Raw genomic sequence first — 24,431 nt, forward strand, 5'->3', positions numbered from 1 at the left:
TTTGTTTTGTATTTATAAAAATTACACATGGACATAGTTTAAAAAGTCACGGAGTCCTATGAAACTTAAAAACAAAAACAAAACAAAAACAAAACAGAGGCAGTCCCCTGCTCTGCAATTCCTTCCACCAATTTTCTGATTCCCAGAAGCAGTCATTTTCAGTTTATTTTTAGCTGTTTCTTTTTATATTTATGAAAAAGAACATTCTAAATAATATGATTAGTCTCTGTCTTCTCTGCACCGGGAGCAACTCTCCTGCCACAGTCCCTCATCCCCTGAAAATGTACGCCTGTGCAAAGTTCGTCTCTGCCCCCTTCTTGGTCTGGAGCACCTCTCAGCTGTCGAGCCTATCACTGTCTGCAGTGGCACTAAAACCACCAGAGACACTGACAGATGAGAGCCTCAACAGCTGGGCAGCCCCACGTCCCCTGACCTCACTTATTCCTAGCCACAGTTTCCAAACTAGCGCTGTTTCAAAGCACATCGACACAGCAGCCAAGTTCATTGGGGCTGGGGCTGCCACAGTTGGGGTGGCTGGTTCTGGGGCTGGAATTGGGACTGTGTTTGGGAGCCTTATCATTGGTTATGCCAGTTCTGAAGGCTGAAAGTCCAAGATCAACGTGTCAACAGAGTTGGTTACTGGGGTATAATTGAAGACTGTGAGAAAGAATCTCTGAAGACTGAAGACTGTGAGAAAGAATCTGTTCCATGCCTCTCCCTTAGCTTCCAGTGATTTGTTGGTAATCTTTAGCATTCCTTGACCTGTAGATCTGTGCCTTCATGTTCAAATGGCATTATCTCTGCATGCATGTCTATGACCAAATTTTTTCTTTCTATAAGGATACCAGTTGTTGGATTAGGGGCTTATCCTACTCCACTATGACCTTATCTTAACTAATTACAACTGCAATGACTATTTCCAAATGAGGTCACATCTGAGTTACTAGGGTTAGGACTTCAACATATGAATTGGAGATGGAGGGGAGACACGATTCAACTTGTAATAGATGGAAATTTGCTATGTCAAGATTTTAATTTGGGGGAGTGCCTATGTGGCTCATTTGGTTAAGTGTCTGACTCTTGGTTTCAGCTGATTTCATGATTTCATGGTTTGTGAGATCAAACCCTGAACTGGGCTCTGTGCTGACATCACACAGCCTGCTTGAGATTCTCTCTCTCTCTCTCTCTCTCTCTCTCTCTCTCTCTCACACACACACACACACACACACACAAAATAAATAAACTTAAATATTAAAAAGATTTGAATTTGGGTCTGCTTCCAAAGCCATTTGTTCTTCCTACTATACTTTGCTGCTTCCTTAAAATAAGAAAGTTATTTAAAATATCTCCTACTTTCCAATGTCTCCCATCTTCAAGCCAAACTCTTTATTGCTGCTGCTAGTTACCTTTCTAAAATGTGAGTTTGATCAGTCACTCTCCTACTTAAAATCTTTGAGTGGCAGGGTGCCTGGGTGGCTCAGTCGGCTAAGCATCCAACTTGGGCTCAGGTCATGATCTCATGGTTCGTGACTTATGCCCCATGTCAGGCTCTGTGCTGACAGCTCAGAGCCTGGAGCCTGCTTCGGATTCTGTGTCTCCCTCCCTCTCCCTCCCTCTCCCTCCCTCTCTCTCTCTCTCTCTCTCTCTCTCTCTACCCCTCCCCTGCTCACACTCTGTCTCTCTCTGTCTCAAAAATAAATAGACATTAAAAAAAAATTTTTTTGAGTGGCTTCCAGTGGCTAGCTGCATGAAGTCCAGATACTTTATGGTGGTAAATAGGGTCTTTCTTCCATGCCTGTTTTCTCAGCTTCCTTTCTCATCACTCTCTCCTCCCATTTAGTCACCATAAACTCCAACCGTACTGACCTTTTTGCAATTTGCAACAAATACATCATGCTTATACACTCCTTCGGGACTGGCTTTCATCCCTCACTTCTCCCAGTATATTCCTTTTATAGTTATTCTCATTTCATCTGGTCAAACCAAAAGACCCTAGACTCATCTTTGATTCCTCTCTACTTCCTCGACTCTATGCATCTATCTCCGCTGTCACCACCCTAGTCTAAACCACCATCATCTCACATAGACTACTGCAATGGCCTCCTAACTGGTCTGTCTGCCTCCATTCTGGACCACTCCATAGTAGAGTGACACTTAAAGTGAAATTGTGATGGTTATTCTGAATAGAACTACCAATGCCTTACCATTGAACTAAGACTCAAATCTGAAGTACTCACAATGCCTATAAGTCTACAAGATCTCTGCTCTCTACCCACTTCACCAACTTCACCTGAGATTATTCCCCCATCTCACAGTATATTAGCTATCTATAATTGTGTAACAATTATTACCCCAGGCTTAGTGGCTTAAAACAACAAATATTTATTATCCCACAGTTTCTTTGGGTCAAGGATTTGGGACTGGCATAGCTAGTTGGTTTTGCCTCAGGACTTCTATTGAGGTTGCAGGCAAGATGTCGGCCAGGGCAGCAGCCCCAGTTAATTCAAGGTTTGGGGCTCGAGGATCAGATTCCAAGGTGTCTCATTCACATGTTGGCAAGAGGTTTCAGTTCCTTATCATGTGGGCCTCTCCATAAGGGTGGTGAGTGTCCTCACAATACCTGGCTTCCCTTAGAGTGAGTGATCCCAGAGAGAAGTAGGATAAAGCTACAATGCCTTTTATGGCCTATGAATTCAGGTTTATTGAGGAATAATTTACATACAATAAAATTCACCATTTTAAAATGTATAATGTGTTGAGTTTTGGCAGATGTATAACATAATGTAACCATCACAATTGGGCTATAGGTCATTTCTATCACCCCAGCAAGTTCTCATGTGTCTTTATAATCTGTCTCCCCCCACCACCACCTTTACTACAGCCTGTAGCAAACACTCATTTGATTCCTGTCTCTGTACTTTTGTCTTTTCCAGATTGTCATGAAATGGTATAATACAATATGTAGGGTTTGTGTCTGGCTTCTTTCACTTCATGTAATGCTTTTGAGATTCTTCTGTTGTATGTATTATTGCTTTTTATTGCTGAGTAGTATTTCATTGTATAGATGTGCTATAATTTGTGTATCTGTTTACCAATTGATAGACATTTAAGTAGTTCCCAGTTTGGAGCTATTTATGATAAAGCTGTCATAAGCATTCAAAAAAATAAAAATAAATACATCAATAATACGATTATATTTTTACTTCTTGATTTTTTTCAGCTTTGCATATAATCTATTAATTTCCCAGTATGGAAACAGTAAAGTTAAAAGTAAAGTAAAGTAAAGTAAAACTTTAACAGTAAAGTTAAAGTTTTTATATCCCCACCCCATCACCACAAATACTTCATCTTCTCAATACAATTATATCATGATTTTGATGTTTAAGATTTCATTAAACACATTTATATCTTTGTAAACTTAATTGATGGCCGAACCACATCATGTTTCCAATTGTCTGTTTTCCCTAAAATTAATGATTGTCTCATTTTTCTTTTGCTTGGTCTTATGTACTTGTTTCTGATTCAACAGCAACCTCTGTTCCCACGTGGTATGGATTACTTTTCACTATCACCTTTGGACTTCTTGTGTCCCTGTTTTGAGTTGGAACTCTTGTTTTTAATGTCTTTTCCTTCTTCATTTACTCTCCCATTTTGAAGAAGCACATCTACCAATAGTTTTGGTCTTGCCTGTCTGAATATGTCTTTCTGCTTTACTGATATTTGATTGATATTTAGCTAAATACAGAATTCTGGTTTGGAATTTATTTTCTCAGAATTTTTATGGTCTATCTCTATTGTCTTTTAGTTTCAGTGTTGAAAAGTTGAGAGACATTCTACTTTCTGTTTTATATATTTTTCCTTTCCGGGAGCTTTTATAATTTTCTGTTTGTCACAGAGTTCTAAAATTTTGTTATGATGTGATCTGTTGGAGATCTGTTTTCATTCAGGCACTCAGTGATCCCTTTTAAAGTAGAAATTTATGCTCTTTAATTTAGGAAATTTTTCATAAGTTATTTCTTTGATGATTTTTTTCTCAATTTTCTTTTCTCTTTTTCTGTTAGTTGAATGTTGAACATCCTAGACTGCTCTTCTAATCTTCATATCCTTTCTCTCCTATGTTCTTTCTCTTAATCTCTTTACTTCCTGGGAGATTTTCCAACCTTTCTGTTGAGGCTTCCATTTCTATCATGATTTTGTTTCCCAGCAGTAGTTTCTTGTTTCCAGGATTTTTTTTTCTTTTCTTTTTTTAAAACAATGTGTTTTGGGGGCACCTGGGTGGCTCAGCCAGTTAACTGTCTGGCTTTCAGTGTCAGCTCAGGTCATGATCTCACGATTCATGGGTTCAAGCCCTACATCGAACTCTGTGCTGAGAGTGAGGAGCCTACTTAGAATTCTCTCTCTCTCCTCCTTCCGCCCTGCCCTGCTGTCTCTCTCACTCACTCTCTCTCAAAATAAATAAATAAACTTAAAAAATAAATAAATAAAGCAGTGTGTTTTTGTTTCATGGATGCAGTTCTTCTCTTATCTCTTTAAAGATAGGGTTCTGTTTTTTTAATTCTCTTTCCTTTTTCTATTTTCTGTTTTGGCTTTGGTTTTGGTTTGGTTTTGTTTTAGTCTCCATCTTTCATGTTAGGAGCTTTCCCCAGATGTCTAGCGGTCATTGGCTGTCCCGGTTCATATTTCAGATAGTAAGAAAGGGGGATGCCAGGATAACACATAACTGGAGCTTAATGACTATGAATTCCCTAGATCTGAATATGCTTCTTTGTTCAGGAACCTCCAATATCATTTCATTGAGCACCATTTTTTTAAATTCCAGTTATATTCACCAAAGGAGACTCTTCCACTCTCCAGTTTTATGATGGGCTACTAGCATTCTGCAAACCTAGTAGAAGAGGACTTGGGAGCCTTAATATTTATCATATAAAATTTCATTTAATTCTGTTTTAAATACAGTACTCTACCCTCCAGAATTCTTCAAAATTTCCCAGTTTGGGGAATCTTCTGTTTTATACACTTCAAAGAGTAAATATTTACTCTTCTTCCAGGGTGAGAGAGGGAGGCGTACTTGTTCAGTTGTGAATGGTAGAGAGACAATGCAAAAGACTAATTCTTAAATAGATTTCTAACTAGGTTTGCTCTTACTTAACTCATTTCCACAAGTTTGGGTGCCACCAGTTCCCAAGTTTTTGTGGAAACTGTAGTACAAATGAAATTGCTTCCTGCCTTTACCTACTACCTAAAATGAATTGCTTGTTTGAATCAGCTGTCAGTCAGCTACCATCCTTCTGTCGTCTAGCTTCCAAATTTTTGTTACTGTGATTCATCTCTCACTCTCCTTTTCTTCATTCATTTATGCTTTTTAATAAAAATTTTAATACTAAATTGTATTTTAGTACAGTTTTAAAAAGGAATGTAGTTAAATGTGTATGTTCAATCTACCTCTTTAATCAGAAATCAATATTGTTTTTATTATCCACCAAGTAGTTTCTTTTTAACATTTGTTAGATTTAAGATAAATACCTTTTTTAAAAAAGATAATATCTATTTGGGGGAAATGGGAAATAACTATATCTAATCCTTATCCTCAGTCTTAGGGTATATTTGAGAGGAGTGCTGTTTATGTTTGTATTTTATATTTAAATGCTTTTATTATGACAGAGACCTGCTTCCTTCATGGCATATGGGGATGTTTATTACTCCATCAGCCTGATAACAGTAACTAGGAGCCTTATTTTACAGAGCTCAATCTTGTATATTAATGACATATGACACGATGATCAAATTTTCCAGGGGCACCTGGGTGGCTCGGTTGGTTACGCGTTCAACTTCAGTTCAGGCCATAATCTCGTGGTTCGTGGGTTCGAGCCCCACATCGGGCTCTGTACTGACAGCTCAGAGCCTAGAGCCTGCTTCAGATTCTGTCTCCCTCTCTCTCTCTCTGCTCCTTCCCCGCTTGCTGTCTCTCTCTCTCTCAAAAATAATAAACATTAAAAGAATAAAAAAATTTTAAAAAGATGGTCAAATTTTCCAAATCAAAATCTGGGCAACATAGTTTTAACTTTAGAGAAATTAAGTCCACCAACCATGGGCCAAACAATGTGTTATACTTAATACATGTATGTCACTGTCCCCATGACCATTTCCACAGATAAAGGAAGAATTAATCTTACCAATTGGTAGTTGGTTGGTTACTTCTGAAGTAAAATTGAATCAATTTAGGCTTTAAACCAAGATTTTTACCCTTAGTTTAGAAGGATTTTCTCCTTCCCTTCTACTTCTCCAGGTTCCAGGGAGGCTCATACCTTCCTGTCATCAATGGATGAGTGTGGCTTTCCATACCCCTCTCCCTGCTTGCTTGTCTCCTCTGAGTTATTGCTTGACCCTTGACATTTCGGCACCATGTACCACATTCCACCAAGACATAATTCCTCTTGCTTGGCCTCTGGACTTCATATACGGGATCTACTGCCATAATTCTTGCCACAGTCTCCAGTTGTAAGGACCCTGTACTCTTTGCCCTGTTTCTTCAAACCTCAGTCTCCTTTATGTCTGCCAACTCAGTGTTAGCCACTTTTGCACCACTCTCATGGCAGAGGCTTCAATAACTTTTCAGATGCTCTGCCACAATACACTGGCATGCTTAGAATCCAAAGAAGTCTCCAAGAAAATCCTCCCAGGTACATTCCTTAGTTATTATCTTCAGTACTCTACACTTAGACATCTCAATGCTCCTTTCCTCCTGGTGGCCAGTACCTTATTTGCTTTGCTTAAGAAAACATCTGCGGGGCGCCTGGGTGGCTCAGTCGGTTAAGCGTCTGACTTCACCTCAGGTCATGATCTCGCGGTCCGTGGGTTTGAACCCCGCGTCAGGCTCTGCGCTCACAGCTCAGAGCCTGGAGCCTGCTTCAGATTCTGTCTCTCCCTCTCTCTGTGCCCTTCCCCCGCTCATTCTCTGTTTCTTTCAAAAATAAATAAATGTTAAAAAAATTTAAAAAATAAAATAAAATAAAAGTAACTCTATAGGTACCGAGATGATCAATTGACAAAACATACTATGAAGAAAGCAAGCTGTAAAAGAGTGTATAACCTGCTCTGCTTCTGTAAATACAACTGTAGATTCGCAATGCATTAAACATTTCTGGAGGAATACATGAATCTGTTAACAGAGATTGCCTCTGAGGAGGGAAAACAGTCTTGTCTTGGGGACAAGAGTGGAAGAGAAATTTTCACTGCCTCTTTGTACCTTTCAAATTCTACATCATGAAAATAGCCTATTCAAAAATAAGTAAAAGTTGATCATAAAACATTTATAATTTGGCTTTTTCAACCTGCCAGGCTTCAGATGATCTGATTCTCAGCCACAGACAGAAAGTAGCTCTTTTGGCAAAGCTATCTTTTTTTTCCCTTCTCTGCTTCCTGATGTGCCTCTCTTTCTTGTGGAACCTTACTAAAGGCAGCATGAAGCAGCAGTGACCTGCTCTAACATTCTGAAAATTTCCCCTCCGTTAGAAAGAAGAATACTTCAGTAGGAAGATGGTCAGAGTCTCAAATATAACAGATAAGTAGTTTAGCTACATACCTTCATTTGCTAACTTGCCAGACTGAGTTCACCTGACCTCTTTGGCTAAGCCATATCTGCATTTTAGGGTTTGTTACTTGCAGGAATTTTTGTCATCTTCAGGCCTATCACACTGAATAGGTATTTAACACATCGTGATGAATATAAATGAATTAATGAATAATTTTATCTGCAGGTACAAACCACCTAAGTTAATTTTAAATTTATTAACCGATAGAGATTTTTGAAGTCTGCAGTTTAGATTTCCCAGTTGTCCAGTAATTATAGCTGTCTTTTTTTCTCCAATCCAAGATCCAATTAAGGATCATGCATTTTATTCACTTGTCATATCCACTTAATCTCCTTTAATCTAAAAAAAATTCCCAGCCTCTTTGTGTCATGTCACTGATATTTTTTAAGTCTGGGCCAATGTTTGCAACATGTCCTTTAATTTAGATTTTTTTTCTAAAAATTTATTTTATTATTAGATTCAGATTGAATATTCTTGGCAAGAATACTTCATTGGTGATGCCGTGCCTTCTCAAGGTATCATACCAAGAATATGAGGAAATTGGTTTTCCTACCAATGTTTCTACAGTAACACTATAGAAAAGCATATCACACAACTATGGCTTAATGAAAGGTCCAATATGAGTTTTTAATTCTCCTTGCTTTAATTTTATAGTAATCAGATAATGTCTAAGTGGTTCAGTACTTACACAGACCAGATATTAGTACATACTATTTTATTCAATGGATATCATTTGGGGAGGGGGTGGAGAGAGAAGGGGTTCTCTTTTAAATTGATCAGTTGTTTGTGAGTTTGTTTGTATCAGTTTAGGGAGTTGATAAAATCAAGTTTCTGGTATGCAAGCTGAGGGCTAGCTTGTAATAATAACAATACTTTACAGGATTGAGATGAGAATTACTTGAGATGTTAACAGAAGTAAAATATCACCAATAGCAATGTGCTCTGTGGAGGGTCTCTATTAATACAATCAATCCCACTCAGGTATTTATTTGTAGAAACCACGTATGTAGCAACAGTATCTGGCACTGTTATGAATACTTTATGAATATTAATCTTTATAGTTGGTTATATCCTTATCCCTATTTACAGATGAGGAAACTGAGGCTTGGAGAAGATAAGTAACTTTTCCAAGGTCATAAAGAGACAAAGTGGTAATATTTCTAACTGTTTACCTGTGAGATCACACCTGGAAACAAGCAGCCTGTATAGCTCCAAGCTATACTTAAGGATGATTTTCATTCAGCTGCTCCTTTAAATAAATTTGTGTATTTATGTTATTTGTGTTACAGAGAGAAGAGGTACTCCCTTATAGGGACTCATAAAGGCATAGAGCATCTAGAGATTTACTGCCTCCATTACGCTGCTGGCTCTCACAGCACTTGTTATGTTTTTATCAGTTTCTCTCCAGAAGGTAGGAATTGTGTTTTTTCTGTATGAATTCTTTATATAATTATAGTTTTCTTGACTGTGAACTTAATTTTTGTTAAATATGAAAAGCATCTGACACCTAAAGAATAAAATGCCAGATGTCTCCAGTTAAGACGTATAAACACATTGCCTTTAAAAAATATTTCTGTTATAAAATTAATAGATGTTCATTAAGAAAAAAAGAAAAGACAAACAGAAAAGTATAGTAATCTATCACCTTGTGATAACTACTCTTTATATTTTGTTGTATGTCTTTCTGAATTCATTGATATATTTGTATACAATGTATAATATATGTGTCCATATAATATTATGATTAGGATTGGTAACAATAGGATATAAATGTTCTTTGGCTAGATTGCTTCTTTACTTAGCAACTTATTGCCTTACGTGTAATGTCAGTAAATATCATCTGCATTTCCATTATTAATGGTTATATAATATTCCAGTTTAAGAATATAACATAAATTATGTAACCACTTTCCAATTATTGAGTATATGGAATCTTTCCAGGTTTTTTCCTGTGTTAAATATGACTTCAGTGAACATTCTTGTACATACATGTTTGCATTTGTGTCTAGTGATTTTTTAGGACAGTTTCCAAAAAAGTAAGTGTTGCAGACTCTTAGTTCCTAAGCATACTCTCTGATAAGAGGATTCCATGGCCTATTACATAAAGAACCACTGTTCACCATCTTGGAGAATACCTATGTATAGTAGTAACAAAGGTCTGAGAAATCAAACTTATTTGACTATAGAATGTTTTCTTAAGATAACATCTGTCTACAGGATGGAGAAATTGTGGTGTATGGGGGCAGGGGACAATATGGGAAATTGCTATACTTAACACTCAGTTTTGCTGTGAGCCTAAAACTTCTCTGAAAAATAAATTTTATTTAAAAAAAAGGGAAAGAAAAGTTTTTGAATGCCATTGTATACATTTACATTTAAAATTAAATTTAGACTTTTACATACACACACACAAAATAACATCAGAACGTATCAACATCCCACTGAACACTTTGGAAAATGCTAGCTTATGGTATATTCTTTTAAGGGGAAATATATGGAAAGGCTCTACCAATTTGCATTTCCACCAACAGTGCATCAGAGTGCCACTTTCTCCGTAATTTTGCCATTGGTATTAACCAATGCCATTGGTATTCAATTTAAATAAATCTGAAATGAGAAAAGTATATGGCATTCTAATTTTCATTTATTTGATTACTAATAAAATGTATATCTTTGCATATTGTTATTTGTCTTTTATATTTCTTTCATGCCTATGTCACTTATGCCCCATTCCAAATTATTCTTGGTGGTCTTTGAGGCTTTTTCTTTATTGATAAGAATGAAGAATCATATTAAGACTATCAACACTACAAATCACATGTGATACAATTATGTTTTCTTATTTTTTCATTTTTTAATATTTTGATATGATGCTTTGTTTTTATTTTGTGTACTTCATTTTTGCCATATAAGTTAACATTTTTGAATAAAACTTTACATATGCCTCTCCAAAAACATAACAAATTTTTGTTTAATCCTTGGATTACATAGAACACCAAATTTTACATATTATATGTAATTAATATCGGATTCACTTTTAAAGTATCAGTTCAGAAGAAAGCAATACCTTCTTAGGGGCTTCTGTAGAGTTTGATTGTGAATATGATACTTCATCATAGGAAATTGGGAAAATACCCCATGATTCCTAGGGCTAGTAGGGGTACAGAATATCATCAGATGTAGTTCTTAATCAAAGAAGAAAAGTTAGTCTCAACCAGAAAAAGAATTGTCCATGCACATTAAAAACAGAAAAGGAAAATAAGTCTGAACCTTAGCCATAGCTAAATAAAATTATGTAAGTTTTTACAGTTAAGAAAGATCTTTGGATTAATATTGTCAGATTATTTCATTTTATAAAGGAGAAAACAAAAGAAAAAAGAGTTTAACTCAAGTTTGTCCAAAGTCAAGCAAATGTGTTTTGTTTTCTCAGGAGACCTTTAAGAAGTAAAGAAAAGGTTCTAAAAAGTTTTCATTATTAACAATAACTAACATTTATGAGTACTTATTAAGTACCAGACAATCTACTAAATACTTTAAGTCATTTGTCTCACTTATCTTCACAATATACTTTGAAGTAACAACTATTATTATCCCCTTTATAGAGATAAGGAATCTGACTCTAGTCTAGGCAGTCTGAGACTTAACAGCCCTCACTCTTAAGTGCTGTTTTTAAGAGAGGATACTCTTAAGTGTTATCATCATTAAGAAATTATATGTCAGTATTAAATAAAGTAGACTTAGTGGAAGAACACAGAGAGGATTGCAATGGCCAATCCTAGAAATAAGCAAGAGTGGAACATTTTGGCAGGATAGATAGCAAGAAGTATTTTTTACATCCTAAGTAAAAAAAAAAAAAGTGAAAGGTTAATTAAAGAAATTTGTGGTATGGCTTGACTCTAGCTTATTCCCTGATTTTCAGAGGATATTGCATCCTTCAATTCATCTTTGCATTTATAAAAATTATTTTGGCTTTTCAAATTGAAAATGGCTTATGAGAACTGAATTACAAAATTCTAAATTTACAGAACTCTTCTCCATTATCACTGCTTTTCATATCCCCTTAAGGACTTTACATTTTTAGTTGCATGTATTACGCAATGTAGTCCTTAGGCATTTTTGCTATTAAAATATCTTTTTTATAAATTAGTAAAGAAAGCAACACTCAAAACAGATGGACGACTATTGCTCTAGGTTTTAATGCTTGCTATAGTTGATATCTAAAGGTGGTCATGAATTAAACAAAAAAATGAAATCACAAAAGAAGAAAAGATTTTCAAAAATGAATTTGCAAGTTTAGTTCTAAATAGCAATCACAATTTTAGCTCGAGGCTTTTCTGGGGGATTGTGAATAATGATTAGGTGAGATTATAGGCCCCAGGCAAAGCCTCAGGACTTTAGTCTTCCTAGCCAGTCATTTATCCTCAAAAAAACGGTCCTCAGGTTGTACACAGTATTGGTTGAAATACCAGAGGGAATCAAACCTGAGTCTGTCATTTTATCCCGAGGGTCGTATCAGGAGTCTGAAGCTTAGATGGTGAGATAAATGTTTACCAAAATGAAAACCCTTGGTAGGCTTTTCAGTTACTGTTGCTTTATTTTATTTTTACTGCTTTGGGGTATGTATTTTTATTTACCTGCAGAAGGAATTATGTATAAAAAATTATAACTCTAAGAAAGTAATATCACTATTGAAAATTGTTTTCAACTCTGCAGAGCATCTATTTGAGGGAAATAGGTAAGATTTTTTTAAGATAAAAAATTCAACCTCTCATTTTTATTAGATTTTCTTGGAAATTTGTGTTTGAGAGAATTCTGATTTACTATACTTTGCTAAAGTATTCTTCTAGCCTGATCTTATCATGTAAAATTATGAGTTGGTGGGTGTGGATATTTTGAAAGCCCTGAAGTCTTGATTTCATGGATAATTTTGTATTTTCAGTTACCAAAACTTCGGTTCTCCTCGGTCTTTACAGCTATTTGCTCTTTTCCTAAACCCTTGTGAGTTAAGTTGTTAAAATGGCATCCACAACTTTTAAAAACATATTTACATTAGAGATAGTAAAAGGGAGGAAATTAACAAAACAAAATATTTACCTAATTCATCCAGTGTATGAAATAATAATGATGATGATAATAGTAATTTTAAAAATGGTAGTGTAGGAGTAATTATCTGATAACATGAAGAATGTTATTACTGTGTGGCAGGCACTATTCTAACTCATAACTCCCATTATTATTCCTATTTTTAAAATGAAGAAACTGAGTCAATCAGAGACTAATCAGTAGTAAATCTAGGATCAGAAAAGTGAACAAGGACTTGAGAGAACCACAGTAGAAAATTCTGAGTCCTTCAGAGTCTCACATCAGTGAATACAAGGCTTGGTGCTGGGAATATATAGCAGTAAACAAGGTAGACACAGTTCCTGATTTCATTAAATGTAAATTTACACAATTATTTAGTTTGTTTCCATATTACAAAGTGATGGGAGAATATACATAGGGACCGCATATTGCCTGGAGAATCAGGCAGAGTCCCTGAAGAAGGAGTGTTTCAGCTGGGAGCTAAGGGATGAGAAGATTCACGCCGGCAGTAGAATTGGGGAATTGGAGACCAAGGGGGCCACACAATGATTTTGGTGGGCCCTAGACACTTTTGCTTTTGTGGGTCCCTTCCTCCATAAACAATATTAAAAATTGAGATTTGCATTTATATTGGTATAGAGAGAAGTATGTTAATATTGTATATTAAAATATTTTCTTTGACCTAAAAGGGTTTTTTCCCCTTATTTTAAAAGAAAGCTTTTTTGTGGACCCCTAAGAGTATTATTGTGAGCCCTAGGCTCTTGTACCTACTAGACCGGATGGGTAAGTCAGTCCAGGAGTGGGAATATTGGGCCAGAAACATTTCAGATGGAGGGAATAGCATAGACAGAGGCTTCAGAAGCTTAGAGGGCCTTGCCTGCTCAGGAAGGGCCTGAAGGGAGGTGTGGCTAGAGCAGAGTGTGGGGGAGGGAGAAAGAGGTGAGGCTGGTGAGAGAGGAAGGGCCCCCGGAGGCCTTGTTTCGGATTTTGATATTAATCCTACGAGTAATGGGAGACCTCCAAAGGGTGTGTGTGTGTGTGTGTGTGTGTGTGTGTGTGTGTGTGGCAGGGGGGGTGGGGGGGTGAGTGGTTTAAATCAAATTTGTGCACATGGTTAAAATCAACAGTTCTGTGATCCAACTTCTCCCACTTTTATGCCTCACCTCTCTTTCCACTTTTCCTTCTGATATCTTCATGTATTCAGGTCAACGTCATTTACTTTCACCTCAGATTTTTTATTTGTCACTTTTAGGTATCATCTATTATCATACACATAAATAAAAGAGGCATTATACATTCACTCACTCACTCTACCCTACCTCTACCTTTTCTCTTTTGTTCCTCAGTTAGTTTTATCTTTCTTTGATTTCTCTGTTGTAACTGTGGATAATAAACCAGTACCTTTAACCATAGATGCTGCTTTGGGATTGTCCCCTGTTGTCAGACAAGGACATTAGTGCACCCACCTTCTCTGTGATTCCGTCCTCAGTTCTTTCACTTTTGTATCTCTAAAATTGATGCCATTTATATCTATTTTATAACCAAAATCAAGTATTTACATTATTGTGTGGAAAGGCTCTTTGCATTTGCTGCGTCCTCCACCTGAACATCCATTACCAGATGACTGCACTGTCTGATCCTTCTCTTCCTTAAATACTCAAACCAACTGGCAGCCAGTCAGTAGGGCCATTCCTGGACATCTTATTGGAAATAGCATCTCCCCTACCTGGAATTCTTTTTTTTTTTTTTAAGTTTATTTATTTTGAGAGAGAGAGAGAGGAGGGGAGGGACAGAGAGAGGAGGGACAGAGAATCCAGAGCAGGCTCTGTGCTGACAGCAGACAGACCGATGTGGGTCTTGAACTCACAAACCATGAGATCATGACCTAAGCCAAATGCAAATGCTTAACCAGCTGAACTACCCAGGTGCCCCTCTATGTGAGATTCTTACTGTACTTTTCCCGTTATGTTTTTCTCCATAGCACTTATTGTTAAACAAATTATATATCTTACCTCATTGAACTTTTCATTCTCCCCATTCTTGACTATAGCTTCAAGAAGGCAAGGAATACCATCTACTTCTGCTAATTTGTTTGATATTTTTGTTTGATATTTTTGTTTGTTGTTTGCTCCCTCACTATATTCCCGATAGCTAAAACAGTACCTGATAACAGAATCATTTTAGTTAGTGACTGATTATAGTCCCAAATAGTCTTCTTTGGTTATATGTCCTGACTTAGGCAATTTTTCACTTTTCTTAAAATTTTTCATTTGCTTTTGTTTTTCGTACATTATTTTTCTTTATCATATCCCCGATTCTTTCTGACTCTCCATTATATATAACATGCTGTGATCTCTCTCTCTGGTTTTATTCTTTTCCCTTCGAAATGCTCTTCTGGAGCCTTATTACATCCTCTGGCTACACAGCTGTCATCCTTGGGCTTCTCCTTCCTGTTCTTCCCATTGGCATGATGACAGACAACCCACATTTTTCTCTATTTCATTGTACATCTTCCTTTAATGAAGCATATCCCTCAGCCACTTTCAATGAAAAAATATTTGAATGATAAATTTTTTGAACTTTCACATATTTGAAATGTTGTTTATTTTATTCTCATTAGAGGTGTATCCAGGTCCTAACGTCAGAAGGTACAGGCCTGGGGGCCGGCCTCACTGGGGGAAAGGGGAGAGGTGGGTGTGTGTGCATCAGTATCGGAAAGGAAGAAAACACATTAAAAGGTGCCACGTTTTGGGTGCTTGGGTGGCCCAGTCAGTTAAGCGTCCAACTTCTGCTCAGGTCATGGTCTCATGGTTCGTGAATTCGAGCCCCGCATCAGGCTCTGTGCTGTCAGTGCAGAGCCCGGTTCGGATCCTCTTGTCTCCCTGTCACTCTGTTACTCCCCCTGCTTGTCTATTAAAAATAAATAAACATTTTTTTTAAGTGCCACAGTTTTGATTGCCTGGTCCACATGAGATACTATATAAAAACTGACATTTTGTGCCTCTTCTGCTAACTTCCTTTTATAAAAGTCTCAACAATCATTGTGTTAAACTTGTAGAAAAGGCACCACCTTTAAAGAATATGCTGAAGAGAAGCACTTGCTGCCTAACTGCTTCCGTCTGAATTCTAGTTTCTCTGGAATGCTAGAGCACTAATCATTTTCTCCCTGAGCTTGGAAAGTTTTCTAAAATTCATTAACACCAGCCTAAGCCTGCAGCTCGTTTTCCCTCTGGCAACTTTCAGGCCCTATCTTGGTTTTCCTTGGTGCTTTTCAATTCCTGATGATGTGTCTTGGCTTTTTTCTGTCCATATTTTACTGTTGAATTCAGTGAGCATTTTCATCTAAGGAGTTTCATTCCTAGAAAGTTATCTTGCATTATTTCTTTAGTAATTTCCTCCCTTCCTTCTTTATTGTTTTTCTTCTTTCTGTAATATCTGTCATTCTATGAAGGACTACGTAGCTGAACATCTAATGATCATCTTTCTTATGATACTTTCTGTTTCTTTTCAAATCTGTTTCCATTTGCAGTGCTCTTCATTCTAAAACAAAACCCCCCAAAAAGAGATTTGTAGGAAGGTTGAAATTTAAAATTTTGTTTTATTTTTTGAGTCTTTCATATTCTCTGGAGTTTTTGTTTATTTTTATTTATTTTAAGTTGAAAAGGGTAGATTCTGGAGCCAGACTGAGTTTGAATCCCAGTCTCCCACGCTTAAGTCTGTGATCTTAAGCAACTTTAAATTCTGTGTCTCTGCCTTAACCTGAAATGGAGATAATGATAGTACACCTGTCTCAGAGTTCTGAGCTGAGCTGATAAACATAAAACCCTGAGTAAATGAGCTGATAAACATAAAACCCTGGGAATAAAATCTGGGATTGAGTAAACCTTATATGTATTTGCTATTATAATTATTATTATAATTATTGTCATTATTACTATTTTGTGAATCTGATGTCTGCTCGCTGTCCCTGAGGATATTACCTGGAAGTCCTTTTAAACTTCCCTTTTTTTGGAGCGTCTGGGTGGCTCAGTCAGTTAAGCATCCAACTTCAGCTCAAGTCATGATCTCATGGTTTGTGTGTTTGATTCACATTGGGCTCTTTGCTGTCAGTGGAGAGCCCACTTTTGGATCCTCTGTCTCCTTTTCTCTCTGCCCCTCCCCTCCTTGTGCTCTCTCTCTCAAAAATAAATAAACATTTATCACTCTATGTCTGCTAGGCTGTGGTTTCCTGTGCCCCTTGGCTGCAGTTTTTCTCTGTTTTCTAGCTCACATTAATTTTTCAAAATCTCTCGTCTGTTGATGGCCCAACCATTGTGGTGTTATTTATTTTTTATTCCTGTACTATCATTTTAGTAGGTCTTAAAAGAAGTAAAACCATGTATGATCTTACCATCTTTAGAATGCCTTGAAAATTTCTAGTCAAAAAAACGACCAGATAAAATGTCATTTTAAAAAGATCATTTTGGGGCGTCTGGGTGGCTCAGTTGGTTAAGTGTCCGACTTACGCTCAGGTCATGATCTCACAGTTCGTGGGTTCAAGCCCCGCCCACAGGCGCTGGGCTAACAACTCAGAGCCTGAAGCCTGCTTCATATTCTGTGTCTCCTTCTCTCTCTGCCCTTCCCCCACTTGCTCTCTGTCCCTCTCTTTCTCAAAAATAAATAAACATTAAAAAAAATTATTTTTAAAGATCACTCTCTAAAATTTAACTTATAGCAGCATCAACTAATAGACTAGGTTCTCCTATAATTAACTGTGATTCTTATACTACTTACATAAAAGTGGTATAAGCCCAAGATATAGTAATAAAACTATTTATTAAAATACTGATGTAAATAGTATATTCTTAAATAAATAAATGGGTTAATATTTAACAAAATACAATCATCTAGAAACAAGTTACTTTCTCCTACTGAAAGCAAAATATATGTGTTATTATATATTTATATTATATTATAAAATATATATGCTATATATAAATATATACATATTTATATATCATTATATCATAAAATATATATGTTTTATATATATTTAGCATAAAATTGCCCTGGCCAAAACAAAAGTGACTTTCTTCAGAAGTAATTGAATCTCTAACTACTCTAGTAGTGTTTCCATCTATCACTCGATACCTTATCATTGAATATAAATGTGATTTTGCATGGAATAGCACTAAATTAGTCTTAAACCAACCATTAACTTCTAGAAGCTTATAATCTTTTATTTGCAGTAAGTTGACAGATATGAGGATGAAAATAACTATCTTATAGGTTGGCAGTGATAACTAAAATGAGATAAAATATATAATGTTCATTCTTTCCCTTTTTTCTTAGTCCTATGGAACCTTTTTGTTTTTATTATTATTTTTTTTGGTAATGTTTATTTATTTTTGAGAGGGAGACAGACAGAGTGCAAGCAGGGGAGGGGCAGAGGGAGAAGGAGATACAGAATCTGAAACACGTTCCAGGCTCTGAGCAGTCAGCACAGAGCCCGACACAGGGCTCGAACCCACAAACTGTGAGATCATGACCTGAGTCAGAGTTGGACACTTAACCGACTGAGCCACCCATGCACCCCGGGACCATTTTTATTTTTATTTTTTTTATTAATTTTTTATTTTAATTTCAGTTTAATTGACATGCAGTGTTATATCAGTTTCAGGTATACAACACTTCCATACATCACCTAGTGCTCATCGCAGCAAGTGCACTCCTTTAATCCCCATCACCTATTCCACTCATCCTCCCCCTCAACCTACCCTTTGATAACCAACAGTTTGTTCTCTGTAGTCAAGAGTCTGTTTCTTGGTTTCTCTCACTTTTTCTTTTGCTTGTTTGTTTTGTTTCTTAAATTCCACATGTGAGGAAAATCATATGGCATTTGTCTTTCTCTGACTACTTATTGTACTTAGCACAATACTCTCTAGCTCCATCCAGGTTGTTGCAAATGCTAAGATTTCATTCTTTTTTATGGCCAAATAATATCCCATTGTGTGTGTGTGTGTGTGTGTGTGTGTGTGTGTGTACACCATGTCTTCTTTATCCATTCATCTATCAGTGGACACTTGGGCTGCTTCCATAATTTGGCTATTATAAATAATGCTGCTATAAACATAGGGGTGCATGTATCCCTTTGAATTAGTGCATTTGTATTTGGGGGATAGATGTCCAGTAGTGTGATTACTGGATCATAGGGTAGTTCTATTTTTAACTTTTTGAGAAACCTCCATACTGTTTTCCACAATGGCTTCCCACTGTTTGCATTCCCACCAACTGTGCAAGTGGGTTCCTTTTTCTCCACATCCTTGCCAACACATTTTGTTTGCATTTTTTGATTTCAGCCGTTCTGACAGGTATGTGGTGGTATCTCCTTGTGGTTTTGATTTTCATTTCCCTGATGCTGAGTGATGTTGAGCATCTTTTCATGTGTCTGTGGGCCATCTGTAGTCTTCTTTGGAGAAATATCTGTTCATATGTTCAGCCCATTTTTAAAATGGATCGTTTGTGTTTTTGGGTGTTGGGTTGTATTAGCTCTTTATATATTTTGGATGCTAACCCTTTATCGTATATGTCATTTCCAAATATCTTCCCCCATTCAGTAGGTTGCCCTTTAGTTTTGTTAATTGTTTCCTTCACTGTACAGAAGCGTTTTATTTTGACATAGTCCCAATAGTTTATTTTTGCTTGTATTTCCCTTGCCTCAGGAGGCATATCTAGAAAAATGTTGCTACGGTCAATGTCAGAGAGATTACTGCCTGTCCTCTCTTCTAGGATTTTTATGGTTTCAGGTATCACACTGAGGTATTTAATCCATGTTGAGTTTATTTTTGTGTCTGGTGTAAGAAAGTGTTCCAGTTTCATTCTTGTGCATGCAGTTGTCCAGTTTTCCCAGCACCATTTATTGAAGAAACTGTCTTTTCCCATTGGATATCTTTTCCTGCTTTGTTGAAGATGAATTGGCCATATAATTGTGGGTTTATTTCTGGATGTTCTATTCTGTTCTCTTGGTCTGTGTGTCTACTTTTGTACTAGTGCCATACTGTTCTGATTACTATAGTTTTGTAATATAACTTGAAGTCTGGAATTGTGATATCTCCAGCTTGGCTTTGCTTTTTCAAGGTGCTTTGGCTGTTCAGGATTTTTTGTGGTTCCATATAGACTTTAGGATTGTTTGTTCTAGGTCTGTGAAAAATGCTATATTTGGTATTTTGATAGGAATTGCATTGAATCTGTAGATTGCTTTGGGTAGTATAGACATTTTAACAACATTTGTTCTTTAAATATTTGAGCATGGAATGTCTTTCCATTTCATTGTGTCTTCAATTTCTTTCATCAATATTTTAATGTTTTCAGAGTACAGGTCTATCACCTCCTTAGTTAAGTTTATTCCTAGAAACTTTATTATTTTTGGTACAACTGTAAATGGGATTGTTTTCTTAATCTCTCTTCCTGCTGCTTCATTATTAATATATGGAAATGCAACAGATCTCTGTACACTGATTTTGTATCCTGAGGCTTTAGTGAATTCATTTATCAGTTCTAGTAGTTTTTGGTGGAGTTTCTATATATAATACCATGTCATCTGCAAATAGTGAAAGTTTGACTTGTTCCTTACCAATTTGGATTCCTTTTATTTCTTTTTGTTGTCTGATTGCTGAAGCTACGACTTCCACTATTATGTTGAAAAGAAGTGGTGAGAGTGGGCATCCTTGTCTTATTCTTGACCTTAGGAGAAAAGCTCTCAGTTTTTTCCTGCTGAGTATATTCACTGTGGGGTTTTCATATTAGGACTATCGACCCATTTTTAAACCACCTCTGAAATATCTCTGTAACTATAGTAAATTCTTTAATCCAAATCCTCTAGCCAGTATCTGTATGAAAATTTTGAGGCCTTAAAGAGAACTCCAGCTAACTAATGGTATGTTACATGTAAACAGTGTTTTTTCTGCTTCCTGGCAGTCTTAAGCAGCTCCTTGATGTGCTTCATTAAAAGATACTTGCAAGGCTTAGTATTGTTAAATAATATACATTGATTATAACCAAGTCTTTGTAATATAAATAATATCTTTATTAAAACTCTAGCTCTGTAAATCCTACTCATTTAAATGTAGTTTTTCAGCATTTCCCATCTTAATTGTTACGCTGATGCATATGTGATTTCCCTCTAGTGTTATCAAATAGATTAAGAAAAATGCACTCAGTCAAGTTGCTTTCATTTCTGTTTCTCATGAAAAGAACTATATATGTATAAAAATTGTAAGTGGTAGCTGAGTTAGAGTCTCCCATCTTCACTTTCTGTGTTTCACATAATAACTTGAGAAAGGGACAAAGAGAAATTTTAAATTCATAATTAATAAATTCAGTAGATTTCAAGGAAAATAATAAAAACTACAGTAAAGACAATTCTAGGCTCCAAATATCTGCAACTATATGTTTATGGAGAAGAGAAATTACAAAACCACTGTGCATTTTTCATAATTAAAGTATATTGTCAACCTTCTATATCTCTTTCATATAAATAAAAAGATTGCGCTTTCAGATATCATTATTACCATAACTATTTGCCTTTATTGTAAATGGAAGTTAGAATTTCTGATTACTGCTAATTATGGCAGGACTTTTCCTAAATTGCACGTGCTTTTTAGTTAACAATACATTTATTTTCAGTATTCTTCTCTGTTTCTGACTATTCAGATGGACACACACACACACACACACACACACACATCTGAGGGAGCAGTAAAAACAGAAGATATTTATTTAAGAATATAATACTCTTCAAAGGTTTATTTAGTTTACATAATAGATCAGATATTCATTTTAAGGCACTATTCTCTATATTATATAGGAATTGTTACTTTAAAAACCATGATATGTTTTTTGTCATAATCTGAATGTTATGAATTCTTGGTAGCTCTACAGAAATCTTCCTGCTTGGTTTTTTTTTTTTTCCTATTCACAGTATTCAAAGTGGTCCATGTGATCTAGATATTGAAAATTGAGGTAGAGTGTGCTGCATTGCTGATATTTACTTTGAAACCTTGGAAACATTCTGATTCCACATGCTAGAATTACGGGATGCCCACTGTTTCATATTGCTGATATTTTAAAAGGTATCTGAAAGTCTGCACAATCATTTTTTAAGCTGGCATTAAAATACTGTTTAAAAAGATTCAAATATTAAACATAATGCTTTCCTTTCCAGTTACAAATGCACACGTAATCATTGTTCATTTAAAATTTTGTGACTCATCATGGATTTTGGCCCCCACCATTATTTACCTTGTATTTAGAAGTATACTAATCTGCTAATTTTGAAATCTAACCCCAATAAGGTGCAATTAGTTTTTATTTCCTAATTTCGAGTGAACTCTGCTAATTTATTAAAAAATAAAATAATATCTAGAATCAGCATTATAAAATTATGTTCATCAGGAGAAGTTAATTTTATCATATGTCAATTTGGTATAGAGCATCTCTAACAAAAAGTCAGCTTTTACATTCAGGAAGCCATATTCTCTCAATGTAGAAGACGCTAGTTCACCCTTTAAGACTTCTGTGTAAAAATAAAACTCTGAAAGGAAAGCATTGAATGAATTAAAGCATGTACACAGGTGACTGACTTTCAAGTAAAGCATCATATGTATAATGAAAAAGTTTCACTTGGTTCCTCTTTCCTCAATGAAAAAATATCATAAAGTAGAAGAACTAACAGATTACATCACAATTCTCAGCTAATAAAATTAAAACAAAGATGTGCTAAGGATTAGCTGTGTAGTTTTTGTTTGTCCTCTTAATGATAAAAAGATTAGCTTGCCAAACTTTTTCATGAGTTTTTTTTGTGTGTTTTTTTGTTTGTTTGTTTGTTTGTTTTACATAGCCAGGGAGAACTACCAAGTATGAAGGCAGATACCCAGAGTCTGTGCTGGGGAGTTTAAGGACATAATCTGGAAACCCAATGCTGAGAATCAAATCTGAAGTGCAGGGTGGGGCACCTGGGCGACGCAGTCATAGAGTCCAACTTCGGCTCAGGTCATGATCTAGTGGTCTGTAGGTTCCAGCCCTATGTCAGGCTCTGAGCTGACAGGTCAGAGCCTGGAGCCTGCTTCAGATTCTGTGTCTCCCTCTCTCTGCCCCTCCCCCATTCACGCTTTGACTCTCTCTCTCTCAAAAATAAACATTAAATTTTTTTTTAATTTAAAAATCTGACGTGCAGGAAGAGAGAGGAATAAGTAAGAATTGCAACTAAATGAGGCAGATGCTGAGCAGAATGAGATGCAATAAACAATAAACAGATATTAGAGAGTGGCCCAGAAGCAGGACTTTGAACAGAAAGCATATTAATACCTTTTTGGGGAGTGGCCATTAAAGACTTATCAGGACTAAAAACTTACTATAAATGAACAAACAGTAAACCTAGCTCTGATTTGTCTCCAGCTCATTCCTTTTTAAATCAAATCAGTATTTCCCAAACTGTTATTTTATACAACAATCTTCTAAAAGCTTTATCATCAAAGTGGGGAGAAAATATCAGTTGTCAAGTAAATTTGGGGAATTAAAGTCACACACACAGACACACACACACACACACACACACACACACACACGCACATTCTTCATATTTTTCTCTCTTAAAAATTCACAATGCCCTTTATCATATAATGGCTTCTGAGTAGTCCTGGAGGGGAAAAGTTCTATAAACCCAACATTTCCCAAACTTGTTTGACCTTGACACTATTTTACATCGTATCAAATCCCATCTTTGGAGCTGTGCTCTTCAGGACACCAGTTTAAGAAACTATCCTGTTTAGTTAGTGTTTAATCAGCTATTGCAAAGCCATTTTTAAAAGGTAAAGTATAGGCAGAATGAATGGCTGAATTTACCTAGTATTTACTAATATAGCTATTGCAACCTTGCATGTGATCCAGTCTTTGATACAAAAAGGGCTCACATTATTTATATAGACAGACAAATAAGCAATTGCCATAGCTACTTATTTTGAAAGATCACATAATGTGTTAAGTCGTAGAAGCTAGACTCCACAACACTGATCTCATATTTTGGACAGCAATCCCTAGACATTAATATAAGCTTCAAAGCATGTTTTTCAAAATTACATTATCTTACTAGTTCTTCGTAAAGAGGACTCCAACTGAAAAGATCTGGAAGTGGTCTTATGTTAATACAGGAAGCAGTGTGTTATAACAAGACACAGAACTATTAGTAGCAGGAGATTTGTATTTTCTGTTCTGGATCTGCCATCAGCTATGTATGAGACATTGTAAAAGATAGTTCTTTTCTGAAAAAGGAGAAGATTACTGTATCCCAGCTAGGTATTCAGGATGACCTTCTAAAAAGTTTCAAATTTCAGTGCTGAAATTTGGGAAATTCTATATTAAACAAAGTTAAGTGAAACAAGTTACCATACCCAATATTAATGTGCATTGTGAATTTCCAAAAGATGGATATAGTATTAAAGATTTTTGTATTACTCTATATCTGTACCATGTATATTAAGTGATTCTCAGTTCATAGTTTGGGAAATACAGGACTGAATATATTTTAGACTTCCTTGTAATTCTGATGATATATTCAATGATCTTAAATTATTTCTGTACATTTTTAACCCTTAAAAGAAAAAGAGGATGTACATTTATAACCAACCGTGTGCTTGTGAAGGACCAGTGTTACCTGAAAAATGTCTTAGTTTACAGGATTATCTTATAACAACTCCACATTTCATTAGATTTTTTTTAATT

The 24,431-nt window shown here is 35.9% G+C and overlaps 2 protein-coding genes across 2 annotated transcripts in view; both read left to right on the forward strand.

The window, feature by feature from the left end:
* The window catches only part of MBD5 (methyl-CpG binding domain protein 5), a 159,776-nt gene that overhangs the window by 9,448 nt on the left and 125,897 nt on the right, over positions 1–24,431 (forward strand). Inside the window, exon 2 of the mRNA XM_042948725.1 lies at positions 8,882–9,003. The gene's annotated coding sequence lies outside the window, so the exon portion shown is untranslated. The remainder of the gene's footprint in view (positions 1–8,881; positions 9,004–24,431) is intronic.
* On the forward strand, positions 216–605 carry LOC122225999 (ATP synthase F(0) complex subunit C2, mitochondrial-like). Its single transcript, XM_042948662.1, has one exon. The coding sequence runs from the start codon at positions 216–218 to the stop codon at positions 603–605; it is 390 nt and encodes a 129-aa protein (XP_042804596.1).

This window comes from Panthera leo, chromosome C1, assembly GCF_018350215.1.
Source record: "Panthera leo isolate Ple1 chromosome C1, P.leo_Ple1_pat1.1, whole genome shotgun sequence".
Taxonomy (NCBI): Eukaryota; Metazoa; Chordata; class Mammalia; order Carnivora; family Felidae; genus Panthera; species Panthera leo.